The 20411-nt window shown below is 35.1% G+C and overlaps 1 protein-coding gene across 12 annotated transcripts in view; it reads left to right on the top strand.

The window, feature by feature from the left end:
* LOC102951328 (WD repeat containing planar cell polarity effector) overlaps positions 1-20411 on the top strand; it is a 619322-nt gene that overhangs the window by 478445 nt on the left and 120466 nt on the right. For all 12 annotated transcript variants that reach the window (XR_006215760.1, XM_042981516.1, XM_042981515.1 and 9 more), the window contains one exon: positions 6557-6659. Coding sequence is in view for 11 of the 12 variants with exons in the window: in XM_042981516.1 (XP_042837450.1) it covers positions 6557-6659 (103 nt within the window). In the remaining variant the exon portion in view is untranslated. The remainder of the gene's footprint in view (positions 1-6556; positions 6660-20411) is intronic.

Here is a 20411-nt window from a genome sequence, read left to right as displayed (position 1 = left end):
TCTTTTCCTGTGTCTGTTGGCCATCTGGATGTCTTTTTTGGAGAAATGTCTGTTTATATGTTCTGCCCAATTTTAAAGTGCATTATTTGTGTTTTCTGGTGTTGAGTTGCAAAAGTTCTTTATATATTTTGGACACTAACCTGTATCACATATGTTATTTGTAAATATCTTCTCCCATTCAGTAGGTTGTCTTTTAGTTTTGTTGATTGTTTCCTTTTCTGTGCAAAAGCTTTTTATTTTGATGTAGTCCCAATGGTTCATTTTTGCCTTTCTCTTGCCTCAGGAGACATACCTAGAAAAATGTTGTTATTGCCCATGTCAGAGAAATCACTGCCTGTGCTCTCTTCTAGGATTTTGTGTGTGTGTGTGTGTGTGTTTTGAGGTTTCACATTTCAGGTTTTTAATACCTTTAACTTTATTTTAGTGTATCCAGTTTCGTTCTGTTGCATGTAGCAGTCCAGTTTTCCGAGCACCACTTATTGAAGAGACTGTCTTTTTCTAATTGCATATTCTTGCTTCCTTTGTTGAAGACCATATAAACTTGGGTTTATTTCTGGGCTCTCTATTCCATGCATCTATGTGTCTGTTTTTGTGCCGGTACCATATTGTTTTGATTCCTACAGCTTTGTAATATATCTTCAAATCTGGGATTGTAATACCTCCAGTTTTGTTCTTTGACAGTTTTGCTTTGACAATTCAGGGTTATCTTTTGTGGTTACATACCAATTTTAGGATTATTTGTTCTAGTTCTGTGAAAGATGATGTTGGTATTTTTATCAGGATTGTAAAAAATCTGTAGACCACTTTGAGTAGTATGGATATTTTAACAATATTGATTCTTCCACTCCATGAGCATAAAATCTTTCCATTTGTTTGTGCCGTCTTCAATTTCTTTCATCAGTGTTTTGTACTTTCAAGAGTACGCGTCTTTCACTTGCTTGGTTAAGTTTACCTTTAGGTATTCTTTTTGCTGCAATTATAAATAGGATTTTTTTTCTTAATTTCTTCTTCAGCTACTACATTATTAGTGTATAAAAATGTATTAGATTTTGCTTTATCAAATGAATTATCAAAATGTGTATTGATTTTGTGTCCTGTGACCTTACTGAATTCATTTATCATTTCTAGTACTTTTTTTTTTGGTAGAGTCTTTAAGGTTTTCTATGTATGGTATCATGTTATCTGCAAATAGTGTCAGTTTTACTTCTTCCTTACCAACTTGGATGCCTTTTATTCCTTTTTCTTCTCTGATTGCTGCAGCAAGGACTTCCAGTGCTATTAAATAAAAGTGGTGAGGGTCGACTTGTTCCTGATTTTAGGGGAAAAGCTCTTAGTTTTTCCACCATTGAATATGATGCTAGCTGTGGGTTTTTTCATATATGACCTTTATTATGTTCTCCCAAACCTACTTTGTTGAGGAGTTTTATCATGAATGGATGTTATGCTTTGTCAAATGTTTTTTCTGCATCCATTGATTATGTAGTTTGTATCCTCTCTTGTTGATGTGATGTATCAAACTGATTGATTTGCAAATATTGAACCACAGTTGCAGTACAGGAATAAATCTCATTTGATTAAAGTGAATGATTTTTTAATGTATTGTTGGATTCAGTTTGGTGATATTTTGTTGAGGATTTTTGCACCCGTGTATCAGAGATACTGGCCTATAGTTCTCTTTTTTTTTTTTTTTGTTTTTTGTTTTTTGTTTTTTGTTTTTTGTAGTGTCTTTTCTGGTTTTGGTATCAGGGTAATGGCAGTCTCATAAATGAATTTGGAAGCTTTCCTTCCTCTTCTCTTTTTGGAATAGTTTGAGAATATGTATTAACTTTTCTTTAAATATTTGGTAGAATTCACCTGCTAGGTGTCTGGTCCTGGACTTCTTTTTGCTGGGTGTCCTCTGATTACTGATTCTATTTCATTACTGGTAATTAGTATTTTTAAATTTTCTGTTTCTTCCTGATTCAATTCAATTTCTAGGAATCTATCCATTTCTTCAAGATTGTCCAACTTGTTGGCATATAATTTTTCATAATCTCTTATAATTCTGTTTCTTTGGTGTTCATTATTATTTCTCTTCTTTCATTTATGATTTTATTTATTTGAGTTCTCTCTCTCTCTCTTTTTGATGAGTCTGGCCAAAGGTTATCAATTTTTTAAAAATCTTTTCAGAGAACCAGCTCCTGGTTTCATTGATCTTTTTTTTTTTTTTTTTAAGTTTCTATTTCATTGATTTCTGCTCTCATCTTTATTATTTCCTTCCTTCTGCTGGTTTGCAGTTTTGTTTGTTCTTTTTATGGCTCTGTTAGGTGTAAGTTTAGGTTGTTTATTTGAGATTTTTCTTGCTTCTTGATTAAGGCTGTATTGCTATAAACTTCCCTTATAGAACAGCTTTTGCTTCATCCCAAAGATTTTGGAACATTGTATTTTCATTTCATTTGTCTCCCTGTGATTTTTGATCTCCTCTTTGATATTTTTGTTGACCCATTCATTGTTCAATAGCATTAAATAATCCAATAAGTAGCATGTTATTTAACCTCCATATATTTGTGTTCTTTCAGATGTTTTTCTTGTGTTTGATTTCTAGTTTCATAGCATTGTAGTCAGAAAAGATGCATCGTATGGCTGATCTTTTTGAGATTGTTTAGACTTGTTTTGTGGCCTAACATACTCCATTCTGAACATTGTTCCATCTGCACTTGAAATGAGTGTGTATTCTTGTATTATAGGATGGAATGTTCTGGGTAGATCTCTTAGATCTCTCTGGTCCAATGTGTCATTGAAAGCCACTGTTTCCTTGTTGATGTTTTGTGTGGATGATCTATCCATTGATGTAAGTGGGTTGTTAAAGTCCTCTATTATTATTGTATTACTATTGATCACTTTCCTTGTTTGTTATTAGCTGCTTTATGTATTTGGGGCTGCAATGTTGGGTGTATAAATATTTGCAATTATTTTATCTTCTTTTTGGATTATTCCTTTTATGATTATATAGTCCATTTTCCTTTATTACAGTCTTTGGTCTAAAGCCCACTTTGCCTTGTATAAATATTGCTACCCCAGCTTTCCTTTCACATCCTTTGGCATAAGTGCTTTTCTATCCTTGCACTTCCAGTCTGCATGTGTCTTTAGGTCTGAAATGAGTCCCTTCTGTGTAGCATATAATGGGCCTTGCCTTTTTTATCCAATCCATCAACTCATGTCTTTTGATTGAAGCATTTAGTCCATTTACATTCAAAGTAATTATTGATAAGTATGCATTTTGTTACTTGTCTTATGGTTGTTTTTGTAGTTCTCTGTCCTTTGTTCTCTTGCTCTCTTCTGTCACAGTTTGCTGGCTTTCTTAGTGATAAGCTTGGACTCCTATTTATTTTATGCATATTTGTTAACGGTGTTTGATTTGTGGTTACCATTAGGTTTATATATAACATCTTATGTATATAGCAGTCTATCTTCAGTTGATAGTCCCTTAAGTTTGAACCATTCTAAAAGCACTAAATTTTTTATCTTTTTCCAGCCCCATTTTATGAATATCATTTCCTACTTTACACCTTTTTATTCTGTGAGGCTCTTGACCAATTTTTATAGATACATTTAATTTTACTGTTTTTTTGCTTCCTACTTTTCTTACTCTTGCTTATGATCTTTCCATTCAGAGTCCCTTTAACGTTTATCGCAGGGCTGGTTTAGTAGTGATGAATTCCTTTAATTTTTGTTTGGGAAATTCTCTCCTATTTTTTAAAAATTTTTTAATGTTGATTTATTTTTGAGAGAGAGAGACAGCGTGAGCAGAGGAGTGGCAGAGACAGAGGGAGATACAGAATTTGAGGCAGACTCCAGGCTCTGAGCTATCAGCACAGAGCCCAGCACGGAACTCAAATTCATAAACCGCGAGATCATGACCTCAGCCAAAGTCAGACACTTAACCGACTGAACCACTCAGGCACCCCAAATTCTCTCCTTCTGAGTGATTATTATGTTGGATAGAGTATTCTTGGCTGCAGGTTTTTTTCTTAGAACTCTGAATATATCATCCCTTCTGACCTACAAAGTTTCTGCTGAAGAAGTCAGTCATATAGAATTTCCCTCATATGTAACTGTTTTCTTTTGCTGCTTTTAAAATTTCTCTTTTGCTGCTTTTTGCCATTTTAATTACTATGTGTCTTGGTGTGGACCTCTTTGGGTTAATTTTGTTGAGGGATCTCTGTGCCTCCTGCATCTGGATTTCTGTTTCCTTTCCCAGATTTGTGGAGTTTCTTGCTATTATTTCTTCAAATAAATTTTCTGCCTCCTTTTCTCTCTCCTCAGGGATCACTATAATGCAAATGTTATTATGTTTGATGGTGTTCCTGACAGGTTCCCTTAGTCTGTTTTCTTTCTTTTTTTAATTTTATTTATTTTGAGAAGCAGAGAGAGACAGAGACAGAGAACATGCATGTGAGTGGAGGAGGGCAGAGAGAGAGGGAGAGAGAGAGAATCCCAAGCTGTCAGCCTGGAGCCTGGTAGCACCTGGCTAGATTTGTGGCACAGTTTTGGATGGGCTCCTGCCAAGGGCATACTGGAGAAGGAAATTCTGCAGTAGAGTATGGGGGCAGGGCACATGGTGCCAGCATGGTCCTTGCCATCTGCTGAGGGAGAGGACCTGCAGCCACCTGGGAAAACTTGCCAAGACTGGCAGGGTTGGGGGTGAGGGGTGCAAATCTGCAGAAGTGCACTGGGGCAGGGTGCACTGTTAGTAAGCTAGGTGGAATGTGTTGGTGCTGTGCTGGCTTCTGGAGCGTGTCCATGTATTTAGGCTCGGGAGCAGGGGAGAGAAATGGTGCCCAGCAGCTCTTTTGTTCTTGGAGAAGTTTCCCAAAGATCCCTGCCCCTCCAGCACATGCTCTGAGATTAGTAAATAAATCTATTTCCCTTCATACCTCAGGCATTTTTCAAACTGCTGCTTCTATGCTGTATCTCAGTAGGTCTGTTTGTAGAGCAGGAACTCAGTTCCCTGTTGTCCTCCCTGCTCTCCCAGAACTAAGCCCACAGATTTTTTTAAAATTCTAGGTGTTAAGCCCCACTGACTTTCAAGTTAGGCCCCTTTAGTTTTCAAAAGCAAATGTTATGGAGATTTTGTCTTCCCAGCATGAGTCCCCTGTGCCTGGGGTGCCTGGTGTGGAGATCTGGTCCACTCTCCTCTCAATGCCTGCAGCATTCCTCCCTCCTGTGGATAGTCCCTTGGGTTCCTTGGGCTCCTGACAACATCTCCACCTTTCCTGCCCTCTTTGATGTGGCTTCTTCTCTGCATTTACCTGTGGAGAGTCTGTTCTGTTAGTCTTTGGGTCTGACATTTTCTGGGCTATTGACACTGATTTGTGTGTTACCCAGTTGTATCCATGGGCGAGGTGAGTTTATGATTTTCCTACTCTGCCATCACCTCCAGAAGATGGTTCTGGTTACTCTGCAACCAGTAAATATTCTTAATTTTTAAAAATGTAAACAATTTGAAATTATATCTTTTCTACTTACATTTATTTGAATATTAATAAAGTGAAGCATCTTTTCGTGATTATAGGCCATTTATATTTTTTCATTATTAACTGTTCATATTCTTTTTACACTTTTATTGCAATAAAATTTCCATTCCAGCCGTCTTTTTGCACATCAAAAATAGTTCAGAATCCTTTTTACTGGCTATATCTACTTTAGTATTATTTTATACTGCTTTCTCCCACACATCCAAGACTCCTTCCATATTCAGACATTTCATTGCCTAACAGAACTGTGTTTTTGAAGTTTCTCTACATATATGCACCAGATATTAACTGGTACATTTTCTCTATTTTCCCTCCTAGCATAACTCTTATTTGTCCTTCAAGACTCAGATCAAGGATCAGTGCATCCTCTTGACTCCACAGCAAATATCTGTGGAAATACCTGTTATAAAACCTATCACATGTTATATAACTAACTGTTGTTCACAATGGTCTGTCTCCCTACTGGGCTCACAGCTTCCAGAGACATGAAATTGTAATTGATCTCTGTATTCTAGAATAGTGCCTGACACTTAGTAGGCACTGATTATCTGTTGACTGCCTGAGTTCAAGATAGTTACTATATTTGTAATGTTAACAAAGTTGTATGTGTCAGACACATAAATGTCAGAAATTTTTGTAGTAGTATTTCTTGTAAAATGCTTAGCATTTTGTATGATGTGCAACAGAATTTTGTAGAAGCCATCTCCGATATTAAAATCTCACCAAAGAACATAGCAATAAAAGTTTTCATTTCCTGATAAAACTGAGTATATCAAACATTTGGTTTAAAAACTTACCTTTTTCCCTGGAGACTTAAAACAATTTATTTAAATAACTGCTATTAGGTATAGTTATAATCTACAATTCAAGAAAATTTGCTTATACTGGGAAAGAAAACTAAGAGAATTAAAACGCAAAAAAATATTTATCAGCCATGTCTGTTTTGTAATCTGAACAGTAAGCTCTTTTGTTCAAAGTCTTCTTTGTAAGTTGACCAAGATTCATTTGGATTAATCCTTTATTTTGCTTTATTTCCAAAGGACATCCATTACTTTGCACTAGATAAGGGTGAATTGGCACTGGCTGAAGTGGCAAGAAAAAGAGCTAGTGACATTGATGCAGAATCAATAACCTCTGGAGTTGGTAAGAATTAATGCTGTTTTTTTTAAGTGCTTTTTGTTTCAATCAATACTCGTTCAGTATCATTTATATTTATGTTTGTAGGGCACGGTTGGTTAATTTGAATTACTTTCTTTAAAAAGAAAGAAACTTTAAAAAAGAATTAAGCCTGGGTAAATAGTACAATATAGATATATAAGTTGGAACTGTGATGACATAAAAATTAATAATCACTGATTAATCATCACTTGGTAAAAAGTCAGAAGTACACTGTTCTTCTCATAAGATTTTTGAGGAAGAGTTTATTACCATCAGTGCTGTTATTAATATTAGCCAATACAGAAAGTTCTATAATCCTTTATTTGTACACATAAACATGTCAGATATATTTTGAGATATCAAAAGAATTGTCTTACACAAAGTATTTCACATGGGATTTTAGGTTTAATGGATGACTTGTTTTAATTTAGAAGCCACTAAAGCCATTTTACAGTATAGTCTTCCAAAGAAGACAAATCAGAAGCCTAAACTTAATCTAAAGGTCCATTCAAAACTTTTAATACAGAAAAATGATAGTTTTTAAAATTATTCTAATACCAAGATAAGCTTCCTTTCCGACACTCAGTAATGTGTCTCAATGTGGAAGTATTGACCTGTGGACATCCCAATTCCTATTCTTCCTGGTATTTACTATTCCTAGATTAGGCAAAGGACCCTGAGAATTGTAACATAGTTCATTTCTTTGTGGAATTCCTATGAAACAAGTAAGTTTTAATATATCTCCACTTTGTAAATTGCTTCAAATTATTACAACAAGACTCTCCATTGATTGATCATCTTTGTTTTTATAATGCTGTTTGCAGCCCAAAGGAGTAATTCTATTGCTTCTAACAGTGGAGGCCACTTTTGCATTTTAGAGAAATTTAAAGTTACTAAGCCTGAAAAGGAATGTGAAAAAATTATCCAAAATTTCAGAAAAAAAAAAAGAAACTCCACTAGTCACCAAAATGCTTCCTATGCTCTCTGTATTCTTTGATTAGACTGCTGTGGCTAGCTGAAACTTCTTAGCCAAAGAGCTTGGTTGATGTTGTTCCCTTTTTAAGCCCTGCCTCATTTCTAGCAAATATCTCTTCATTGAAACCCTGTTCCTCCCCACTTCTCAGCCTTTTTTTCAGGCCTCACCTTTTGACCTCTATTACTCTCCCTTGACAAAGATACCATTCAGTGACAATAGTTAACTATCAAGAGGTGAACTTCTCAGATTGTTCTGCTCCACTTTTATTCTAGAAAACTGGGGTGACTCCCACTCACAATTCCAAAAGGAATTAGGAAAGCATCTCTAATTTCTTTATTGTAGTTTTTGTCTAATTTTTCCATACAGCCCACATCATGCTGGGGAAAGCTAATTTTCTCTCAGATTCCTTCAATTTAATTCAACTATGCTCCCTCAAACTTTTCTGAAAGCAGAAAATAATTAAGTTTTTGGCTTGCAAAAGTGTTCTTTGATGCAAGCAAGGGGGTAAATTATGTAAAATATCAAGAATATTTAAGTATAAGTAGTTCAGTCTACATGGAAGAGTCTGTAAAAAATTATCACATGTAGTAGCTGTCAACATAAGTAAAAGAGTTGCCAAAGGAGAAGTTGAATAATAATAATCTCAACAATTTGAAAATTTTTTATTTAAATTTTTTATTCCAGTATAACATGCATACAGAAAAGCACACAAATCATGAATATAGGACTCAATGAATTTTCACAAGGTAAACATCCTGGGGTACCTGGGTGGCTCAGGTCATGATCCTGCAGTTCCTGGGTTTGAGCTCCGTGTCAGGCTCTGTGCTGACAGCTCAGAGCCTAGAGCCTGCTTCGAATTCTGTGTCTCCCCCTCTCTCTATGCCTCCCCCACTCATACTCTGTCTCTTTCTCTCTCTCAAAAATAAATAAACATTAAAAAAAACCCCAACAAACACATCCTTGTGACCATTATCCAGACCAAGTAACATACATTACCAAGACCACACAAGCTGTCTCCTATCCATTTTTAGATACTACAGTCCAGCCCAACTATCTTTACTATGACACTATATATTAGCTTTACCTTTCTTTCAAATTTTAAATAAGTGGAATATATATTATTTTTTTGTATTTGGGTTCTTTTATTCAACTTTGTGAGGATCTTTTATATTGTATATAATTGTAATTCTTTCATTCTTATTGCTATATAATAGTATTCCAATATATGAACATATACAAGTTTATTCATTCTATGCCAGGTATTTGAGTTCTTTCAAGTTTGGGGTTTATTGTGAATAGTGTTGCTGTGAACATACTTGTGTTTGTCTTTTAACAGATATATCCACAGGGTATGTGCTTTAAAGTGGATTTGCTGGAACACAGGCTATATTCATATGCTCAGCTTTAGTAGTATAGGTGAGGAAAATGTAAGCCTCTGTCCTTCAAGGTTTTTCCAGTTGGATTGAAAATCACATTTTCATAAGCCTGATTAATAGAAACTCAAACAAATTTAAATAGTATATATACTTCCTGTATACATGGAAGAGACCCAGGAAAACTGAGTAACTCCCCAAAATAGCTGAAGCCATCACCTTAAATACCATCTCCATCTAAAAACAAAAGATGATGTTGTGTGTACAGGGTCAGTACATAACGGAAGGTTACCAGAAAAAGCATGGTAAAAAAAAAAAAAAAGGCTGAAGTTGTCATGCAGATTTAATAAGTTCATGCCTTCTCCACTGATAAATGTCTAGACATTTAAGAGTCCTCCCCTTCTTCCTGATACTGAGGGAGATACCCTTACAAATGGAGATTTCCTTTATACATGTAAATGTCTCCTAAGGAAGGGAAACTTGGGTTTCAGAGTTTTTCTTGTGTCTACAGTTTCTTTAAAAATAACTAGGTTAGGGGCGCCTGGGTGGCTCAGTCAGTTGAGCATCCGACTTCGGCTCAGGTCATGATCTCGCACCTTGTGAGTTTGAGCCCCGCGTCGGGCTCTGTGCTGACAGCTCAGAGCCTGGAGCCTGCTTCTGATTCTGTGTCTCCCTGTCTCTCTGCCCCTCCCCCACTCACACTCTGTCTCTCTCTCCTTCAAAAATGAATAAACATTAAAAAAAATAAAAAATAACTAGGTTAGAATAATCAATATGTGAAAGATGCATATCTTTTTTTTCAAAAAAAATATATATGTATGTATGTGTGTGTGTGTGTATATATATATATATATATATATATATATATGTAAGTTTTTATTTAAATTCCAGTTAACATACAGTATAATATTAGTTTTAGGTGTACAATATAGTGATTCAGCACTTCCATACATCACCCAGTGCTCATCACAGCAAGGGCATTCTTTAATCCCCATCACCTGTGTAACCCATCCTTCCACCCACCTCTCTGGTAACCATCAGTTCTCTATATTTAAGAGCTGGTTTCTTGGTTTGCCTCTCTCTTTTTTTTCCCCTTTGCTTGTTTGTTTTATTTCTTAAATTCTACATATGAGTGAAATCATATGCTATTTGTCTTTTTCTGACTGATTTATTTTGCTTAGCACAATACTCCAGCTCTATCCACGTCTTTGCAAATGGCAAGTTTTCATTCTTTTTTGTGGCTGAGTAATATTCCGTTTTATATGTATACAACACCATACAACACTATTACAGTACCACTGACTATATTCTCTATATTGTACCTTTCATCCCATGACTTATTCAATCTGTAATGGAAACCTGTACCTCCCACTGCCCCTTTAGTCCTCCCCCATCACACCCCCTCTGGCAACCCTAAGTTTCTTTTCAATAATTATGGGCCTGTTTCTGCTTTTTGTTTGTTTTTTAGGTTGCGTATATGAGTGAAATCATATGGTATTTATCTTCCTATGTCTGGCTTATTTTACTAAGCATAATATCCTCTAGGTCCATCCATGCTGTCTCAAATGGCAAGATCTCACTCTTTTTTATGGCTAATATTCCATTGTGTGTGTGTGTATGCCACATTATCTTTGTCCATTCATCTACCAATGCACACTGTGTTATTTCCTATCTTGACTACTGTAAATAATGCTGCAATACACAGAGGTACATATATTTTTTCAGATTAGTGTTTTCATTTTCTTTGGGTAAATACCAAGTCGTGGAATTACTGGATTGTATGGTATTTTTAATTTTTTGAGAAACATCCATAGTTTTCCACAGTGGCTACAACAATTTACAATCTCACCAAGAGTGCATGAAGGTTCCTTTATCTCTACATCCTTGCCAACATGTATTTCGTGTTATTTTGATTCAAGCCATTCTGACAGGTATATGGTGATATCTCACTGTGGTTTTGATTGCATATTCCTCCTGACTAGTAATGTTCAGGTCCATTTTATGTACCTGTTGGCCATTTGTTTGTCTTCTTTAGAAAAATGTCTATTCATGTAGGTACTCTTCCCACTTTTTAATTGGATTGATTCATGGGTTTTTTTTTTTTTTTGGTGGTGGGTTGTATACATTCTTAATATATTTTGACTATTAATTTCTTATTAGATGGATCATTGCAAATATCTAATCTCATTCAGTAGGTTGCTTTTTGTTTTGTGGATGATTTCCTTTGCTGTGCAGTAGCTTTTTATTTTGGTGTAGTCCGAACAGTCTGTTTTTGCTTTTGTTTCCCTTGCCTGAGGAGACAGGTCAAGAAAGATATTGCTAAGGCTGACAGTCAAAGAAATGACTACCAGTGTTTTCTTCTAAGAGTTTTATGGTTTTAGGTTTAACATTTAGGTCTTTAATCCAGTTTAAGCTTATTTTTTTTTTGGTATGGTGTAAGGAGTCCAGTTTCATTCTGTTGCATATAGCTGTCCTGTTTTCCTAGCACCGTTTGTTGAAGAGACTGTCTTTTCTCCATTGTATATTGTTGCCTCTTTTGTTGGAGATTAATTGACAATATATGTGTGAGTTTATTTCTAGACTGTCTATTCTGTGTCATGGATTGCATATCTCTTTTTATGTCAGTACTATACTGTTTTGATTCTTACAGCTTTGTAGTAGATCTTGAAATCTGGGATTGTGATACTTTTAGCTTTGTTTTTTCCCAAGATTGCTTTGGCTACTTGGGACCTTTTGTGGCTCCCTACCAATTGTGGATTATTTGTTCTAGTTCTGTGTAAAAAAGCTGTTGATATTGATAGGGATTGCATTGAATCTGTAGATTGCTTTGGGTATCAGGGACATTGAACAATATTGGTTCTTCCAATCCATGAGCATGGAGTATCTCCATTGTTTGTGTCACCTTTAGTTTCATTCAAAGTTTTATAGTTTTCACAATACAGATCTTTTATCTACTTGCTTAAGTTTCTTTACAGGTACAGTATTTTTTTTAGTGTCATTTTTTTTTAAATATCACTTTCTGCTACTTACTAGTATATAGAAATGGATCTGATTTCTGTGTATGAACTTTATGTCCTGCAACTTTACTGAATTCATTTATCATTTCTAGTAGTTTTTTTGGTGGAGTCTTTAGGATTTTGTAATAGCATCTGTAAATGGCAACATTTTACCTTCTTCCTTACCAATTTGGATACCTTTTATTTCTTTTTCTTGTCTGACTGCTCTATGACCAGTACTGTGTTCAATAAAGTGGAGAGAGTGGACATCCTAGTCTCATTTGTGATCTTAGAGGAAAAGCTTTTCCTTTCACCATTATGATGTTAGCTGTGGGTTTTCATATATGGTGTTTATTATGTTGTGGTATATTCCCTGTAAGCCCACAGTGTTGAGAGTTTTTATAAGAAACATGTTGACTTTTGTCAAATTCTTTTTTTTTACATCTATTGAGATGATCATATGATTTTTATCCTTCATTTTAGATTTTCTGATGCTTCCTTATTGAATTCGGAAGACTGTATGTTTCTAGGGATTTATCCATTTCTTCTAGGTTGTCCAATTTGTTGGCATATAATTTTTCATTGTAGTCTCTTAATAACCTTTTGTATTTCTGTAGTATGTTACATCTCATCTTTCATTTCTCAATTTATTTATTTGGATCCTCTCTTTTTCTTTTCCTGATGATTGTGGCTAAAAGTTTATCAATTTTGTTGCTCTTTTCAAAGAACCAGTTCTGGGTTTCATTGATCTTTTCTATTGTTTTCTTTTTTTTTTAAGTCTCTACTTCATATATTTCTGATCTGATCTCTATTATTTCTTTCCTTCTACTCATTTTAGGTTTTGTTCTTCTTTTTCTAGTTCCTTCTAGATGTAAGTTACCCTGAGATTTTTCTCATTTCTTGATGTCTCTCAGTATCAGTATGAATTTCCCTCTTAAAACTGTTTTCATTGCATCTCAGTGGTTTTGAGCCATTGTGTTTTCATTTTCACATTTATTTCCATGTATTTATTTCCTCTTTGATTTTTTTATTAACCATTTGTTTGGAACGTGTTGTTCAGCTTCCACATGTTGGTGTTTTTCCAGTTTTTTTCCAGATTGATTTCTAGTTTCATACTGTTGTGGTCAGAAGAGATGCATATATCAACCTTCCATATATTTATTGAGATTTATTTTGTGGCCTAAATTGTAATCTATCAGAAAATGTTCTGGGATAGATTACACTTGAAAAGAATGTGTATTCTGTTGGTTTTGAGTGGAATGTTCTGTATATATCTGTTAAGTCCATATAGGCTAATTTGTTTTCTATTTTTTTTAATCTTTACTTATTTTTGAGAGAGAGAGAGAAAGAGAGAGAGAGAGCGTGAGTGGGGGAGAAACAGAGTGGGAGACACAGAATCTGAAGCAAGGTCCAGGCTCTGAGCTGTCAGCACAGAGCCCGATGTGGAGCTTGAACCCACAAACCACGAGTTCATGACCTTAGTCAAAGTTGGACACCACCCAGGTACCCCTGGTCTAATTTGTTTTTTAAAGACACCTTTTTTTTTCTTTTTTTTCTTTTACAAGTTTTTAAGTTCCAACTAGTTAACATTACAGTACAATATTAGTTTCAGGTGTAGAATTGAGTGATTCATCACTTACATACAACAGCCAGTGCTTATCACAACTGCCCTCCTTAATACCCATTGCCTGTTTAACCTCCCAACTCCCCTCCAGTAACCATCGGTTTTTTCTCTGTTAAGACTCTGTTTCTTGGTTTGCCTCTTTCCCCTCTACCCATGTTCATTTGTTTTGTTTATTAAATTCCACATATGAGTGAATTTGTCTTTCTCTGACTTATTTCACTTAGCATAATACTCTCTAGCTCCATACACATCGTTGCAATTGATTTCATTATTTTTTGCAAGATTTCATTATTTTTTATGGCTGAATAATATTTTATTGTATTTACATATACCACCTCTTATTTATCCATTCATTAGACATTTGGGTTCTTTCCCTAATTTGAGTATTGTTATAATGCTGCTATAAACATCGGGTTACATGGACCCCTTCAAATTAGTATTTTTGTATCCTCTGGGTAAATACTTAGTAGTGAAATTGCTGGATTGTAGGGTAGTTCTATTTAACTTCTTGAGGAACCTCCATACTGTTTTCCAGAGTGGCTGCACCAGTTTGCATTCCCACCAACAAAGACACTGTTTTCTTATCAATATTCTGTGTGTATGTTCTATCCTTGGATGTAAGTGAGATATTAAATTTTCTTATATTGTGTGTTACTGTCATCATCTCCCATTATGCCCATTAAATGTTTCCTTTATGTAGTTAGGTCCTCCAATGTTGGATGCATAGATATATGCTCTGGCTAGACTGATCCCTTTATCATTATAAACTACCCTGCTTTGTTTCATGATGCAATCTTTTTTTGAAGACTATTTTGTCTAAGTATTGCTACCCTGGCTTTTTTTTTTCTTCTCCCATTTACATGGTATATGTTTTTCCATCTTTGTATTTTCAGTCCATATGTATATTTCAGTCTCAAGTGGGTCTCTTTTAGACAGCCTCTGAGCCCTGTTGTTTGTTGTTGTTGTTTAATCCATTCCACAAGCCTGTGTCTTTTGATTTGAGCATTTAGACCATTTGCATTTATAGTAATTATTGATAGGTATGTACTTACTGCCATTTTGTTAATAATTTTCTGGTTGTTTTGTAGTTCTTCTTTATTTCTCTCTTCCTCTTCTTTCTTTTTGTGATTGATAGCTCTCTTTAGTGTAATGCTTGTCATTCTTTGTTTCTTGAGTCTTTAATATAGGTATGAGTTTGTGGTTACCATGAGGCTCACCCTATGCGTATGGCAGTCTATATTAAGTTCATGGTAACTTAAGTTCAAACACATTCTCAAAGCACTATTTTATTGCCCCCTTACATGTTTTAAGTATATGTTATTAGATATTAACATTTTTTAATTCATATGTTTCTTCTAATTATGGCCTTTTATTTGCCACTTAAAGAAGTCTAAACATTTCCTGTAAGGCTGGTTTAGTGGTCATGAACTTTTTAAAACTTTTGTTTGTCTGGAAAATTCTCCCCAATTCTGAATGATACCTTGTTGGATAGAGTATTGTCGGTTTCAGGTTTTTCCCTTCTAGCACTTTGAATATATGATGCCACTTCCTTCTGACCTGCAAAGTTTCTGCTGAAAAATCAGCTGTTAGCCTTGTGGAGTCCATTGTATATAATGGTTTCCTTTTCTCTTGCTTCCTTTAAAATTCTCTAATCTTTGACATTTTAAATGTTATGTATTGTGGTGTGGACCTCCTTGGGTTCATGTTGTTTGGAACTGTCTGTGTTTTCTGAACCTGGATGTCAGTTTCCTTCTCCAGGTTAGAGAAGTTTTCATCTATTTCTTCAAATAAGGTTTCTACCCCTTTCTTTGTCTCTGTTCTCCTTCTGGGACCCCTATACTGTGAATTTTTGTTCACTTGATATTATCTAAGAGATCCCTTAACCTATTCTCATTTACTAAAATTCTTTTATTCTTTATGCTGTTCAGATTGGGTGCTTTCCATTACTCTGTCTTCCAGATCACTGAACCATTCTTCTGCATCCACAAAACCATTGATTCCCTCCAGTATATTTTTCATTTCAGTTATTGTATTCAGCTCTGATTGGTTCTTTCTCATATTTTCTATCTCTTGTTGCAGATCTCAGTTCTTCCATGATGCTCTTCAGTAGAGTGAACATCTTTATGATCATTACTTTAAGTTCTTTTTTTTTTTAATGCAAATTTATTTTTTTTTTTAATGTTTATTTTTAATACAGAGAGAGACAGAGCATGAATGGGGGAGGGTCAGAGAGAGGGAGACACAGAATCTGAAACAGGCTCCAGGCTCTGAGCTGTCAGCACAGAGCCCGATGCGGGGCTCGAACTCACGGACCGCGAGATCATGACCTGAGCCGAAGTCGGCTGCCCAACCAACTGAGCCACCCAGGCGCCCCTTTAAGTTCTTTATTGAGCTTATTGCTTGCTGCTTATAGTTTTTTTTTCTGAAGTTTTTGTCTTAGTCTTTCATTTGGGGCATATTTTTCTGTCTCCTCGTTTTTGCTTTCTGTAACTGTTTCTGTGTATTATGCTGAACAGCTGCTTCTTTTAAACTTAAAGGAATGGTCTTGTGTATGGTTGTATTCTGGGTAGGCTGTGTGTGCCTGGTAACTTTGGTTCACCAAAGGAATTCTGGTTTTAAGTATTTATTGAATGTAACTGACATATTAGTTTCAGATGTACAACAGTTATTCAACAATTACATACATTATGGAATTATAAGCATGGTAAGTGTAGTTACTCTGTCATCATGCAAACTTATTACAATATTAGTCACTATATTTCCTATATGCTTTTCATCCCTGTAACTTGTTTTACAACTGGAAGTTTGTAGTTCTTAATCTCCTTCACTTATTTTGATTGTCTCCCAATTTCTTGTGGCAACTACCAATTTCTTGTCAGTTTCTTTTGTTTGTTCAATAGGTTTGTTTTTTAGATTCCACATAAAAGTGAAATTATGTGGTATTTGTCTTTCTCTGTCTGACTTCACTTAGCATAATACCCTCTACGTACATTCATGTTTTCTCAAATGGCAAGTTATCATTCTTTTTTAGGGTTTTTATATTCCTGTGTGTATGTGTGTGTGTATACACATACACATACACACAGTATATTTATCCATTCATCTATTGATGAACACTTGAATTTCTTCTATATTTTGGTTATTGTAAAAATGCTGCAAAAAAACAGAGGCCTGTTACTCTTTTAGAGTTACTGTTTTTACTTTCTTCATTTAAATACTCAGGTATGTAATTACTGGGTTGTATGCTATTTCCATTTTTAATTTTTTGATGAACCTCCATAGTGTTTCTCATAGTGGCTACACCAATTTACATCCCCACTTTACATGACTGTTCTCTTATCCACATCCTAACAAATACTTTTGTCTTTTTGATACTAGCCATTCTGTTTTGAAGTGATATCTCATTGTGGTTTTGCTTTTCATTCCCCTTGTGATTAGTGATGGGCATCTTTTCATGTGTCTGTTGTTCATCAGTATGTCTTCTTTGGAAAAATGTCTATTCTCAGGTCCTTTACCCATGTTTAATCAGATTATTTGATTTTGGGGGTGGGCCATATGAGTTCTCTATATATTTTGGGTGTTAACCCTTTACTAGATACATCATTTACAAATAACTTCTCCTATTCAGTAGGTTTTCTTATGTTTGTTGATGGTTTCCTACCCTGTGCAAAAGCTTTTTAGTTGGATGTCATCCCAGTTTTTTATTTTTGCTTTTGTGAGAAAAAATATTCTGAAAAATACTTCTAGGGCTGATGTCAAAGACCTTACTAGCTAGGTTTTCTTTGGGAAGCTTTATGGTTTCAGGTGTCACATTTAGGTCTTTCATCCATTTTGAGTTAATTTTTGTGTATGATGGGATAAACTGGCCCAGTTTCCTAGCAACATTTATTGAAGAAATTGTCTTTTCCTCATTATATATTCCTGCCTCCGTTGCCAAAGATTAATTGACCATATAAGTGAGAGTTTATTTCTGGACTCTCCATTCTATTCCATGGATCCATGTGTCTGTTTTGTGCTGATCCATGTGTCTGTTTTTTGTGCTAATGCCATACTGTTTTGATTACTGTAGCTTTACAGTAATTTGAAATATGGGATTGTGATACTTCTAGCTTTGATCTTCCTCAAGATTACTTTGGTTACTTGGGGTCTTTTGTGGTTTCTGTACATATTTTAAGATTATTCTAGTTCTGTGAAAAATATTATTAGTGTTTTGATGAGGATTTCACTGGGTATTATGGACATTTTAACAATACTGGTTCTTCCAATCCATGAATATGGTATATTTTTCCATTAATTTGTGTCATCTTTAATTTCTTTTGTCAGTGTTTTGTAATTTTCAGAATGCAGGTCTTTCACATCTTTGGTTAAGTTTACTTGTAGGTATTTTATTCTTTTTGCTGAAATTGTAAATGGGATTGCTTTCTTTTAATTTTAGAGGGAGAGAGAGTGAGGGAGAGGGGAAGAGGGAGAGAGAGAGAGAATCTTAAGCAGGCTCTACACTCAGTGCAGAGCCCAATGCGGGGCTTGATCCCACAACCCTGGGATCATGAACTGAACCAAAATCAAGAGTTGGATGCTTGGGGCACCTGGGTGGCTCAGTAAGTTAAGCTTCCAACTTTGGCTTAGGCCATGATCTCATGGTCTGTGAGTTCAAGCCCCACATTGGGCCCTGTCCTGACCTGGACTCTGCTTCAGATTCTGCGTCTCCCTCTCTCTCTGTGCCTCCCCTGCTTGTGTTCTGTGTCTCTCAAAAATAAACATTAAAAATGTTTTGTTTTTGTTTTTGTTTTTTTTTAAAGGTGTCAGATGCTTAACTGATTGAGCCACCCAGGTGCCCCTGGGATTGTTTTCTTAATTTCTCTGACAGCTCTTTTTTAGTGTATAGAAATACAGTAGATTTCTGTATATTGATTTTGTAGCCCTGGACTTTCCTACATTCATTCATTCTAATACATTTTTGATGGAGATTTTAGGATTTTCTATATAGTATCAGCTGTAAATACTGAGTTTTACTTCTTCCTTACCAATTCAGGTATCTTTTATTTCTCTCTTGTCTAATTGCTGTGGCTACAAATTCCAGGACTATGTTGAATAAAGGGAAAATGGATATCCTGGTCCTGCTCCTGATAATAGAGGTAAAGCTTTCAGCATTTCACTATTGAGTATGAGTTAGCTGTGGGTTTTTCATATATGGGCTTTGTTTTGTTGAGGTTGTTTTTCTATACCCACTTTGTTAAGAGTTTTTACCATGAGTGGATGTTGTATTCTGTCAGATGCTTTTTCTGCATCTTTTGGGATGATCATATGATTTTTAATCTTTCATTTTGTTAATCTGGTTTATCACATTGGTTGATTTATGATAGTTGAACCACTCATGCATCCCTGGAATAAATACTACTTGATAATGCAAATGATCCTTTTAATGTTTTCAAATTTAGCTTGCTAATATTGGTTGAAGATGTTTGCATCGATGTTCATCAAGGAGTCAGTCTGAAATTTTCTTTTTGTTTGTAGTGTCTTTAGTTTTGGTACTAGAGTGATGCTGGCCTTATATGATGAATTTAGCAGTTTTCCTTCCTCTCCTATGTTTTGGAAAAGTTCAAGGAGAGTAAATATTAATTCTTCTTTATTTGGTATAATTCACTGTGAAGCTATCTGGTTCCGGACTTTTGTTTGTTGGGAGTTTTTTCTTTACTGATTCATTTCCATCACTAGTAATCAGTCTCAGATTTACTATTTGTTCCTGTGTGAGTTTTGGAAGATTATATGTTTCTAGGAATTTATCTATTTCTCCTAGGTTGTCCAATTTGGTAGCATATAATTTTTCATAACATGCTCTTAAAATCCCTTATCCTGGTTTCAGTTGTTACAGCTCCTCCTTCATTTCTGATTTGAGTCCTCTTTTGTTCTTGATGAATGTGGCTAAAGGTATTTTGTTGACCTTTTCAAATAATCAGTTCCTGGTTTCATTGATGTTTCCTATTGTTTTTTTAGTGTGTATTTTGCTTACTCCTTCTCTAATCTTTATTATTTCCTTCTTTCTACTAGCTTTAGACTTTGTTCTTTTTCTGACTCTTTTAGGGGTAAGGTTAGGTTGTCTGAAATTTTTGTTTCTTGTGGTAGGTCCATATCCATATGTAGTTCCCCCTCTTAGAACAGCTTTTGCTTCATCCCAAAGATTTTGAACTGTGATGTTTTCATTTTCATTTGTTTCCATGCGTTTTTTCGAATTCCTTTTTTGTTGTTGACCAATTGTTTGTTTTGTAGCATGTTGTTTAACCTCCACATATTTGTGTTTTTTCCAGTTTTTTTTCTTGATTTCTAGTTTCACAGTGTTGTGGTCAGAAAAGATGCATATAATATCAATCTTCTCTTTATTGAGACTTGTTTTGTGGCCTAACTTGTGATCTATCCTGGAAAATGTTCCACGTGCCCTTAAAAAGCATATATATTCTGTTGTTGGATGGAATATTCTGTCTGTCTATTAGGTCCACCTGGTCTAATGTGTCATTCAATGTTTCCTTGTTGATTTTCAGTCTGGGTGATCTATCCTTTACGTGGGGTATTAAAGTCACTTATATTATTGTATTAGTGTCAATATTTTTCACTTTATTTGTTAATATTCCCTTTATGTACTCCAATGTTGAATGCATAGATATGTACAATTGTTATATCCTCTTGTTGGATTGATCCCTTTATCATTTGAAGTGTCCTCCTTTGTCTTTTGCTGAAGTTTTATAAGAGTCTAATTTTTCTGATGTAAGTATT

This window comes from Panthera tigris, chromosome A3 (genome assembly GCF_018350195.1).
Source record: "Panthera tigris isolate Pti1 chromosome A3, P.tigris_Pti1_mat1.1, whole genome shotgun sequence".
NCBI lineage: Eukaryota > Metazoa > Chordata > Mammalia > Carnivora > Felidae > Panthera > Panthera tigris.
The sequence above is the reverse complement of the archived record's forward strand: the minus strand, read 5'-3'. Positions and strand labels throughout refer to the sequence as shown.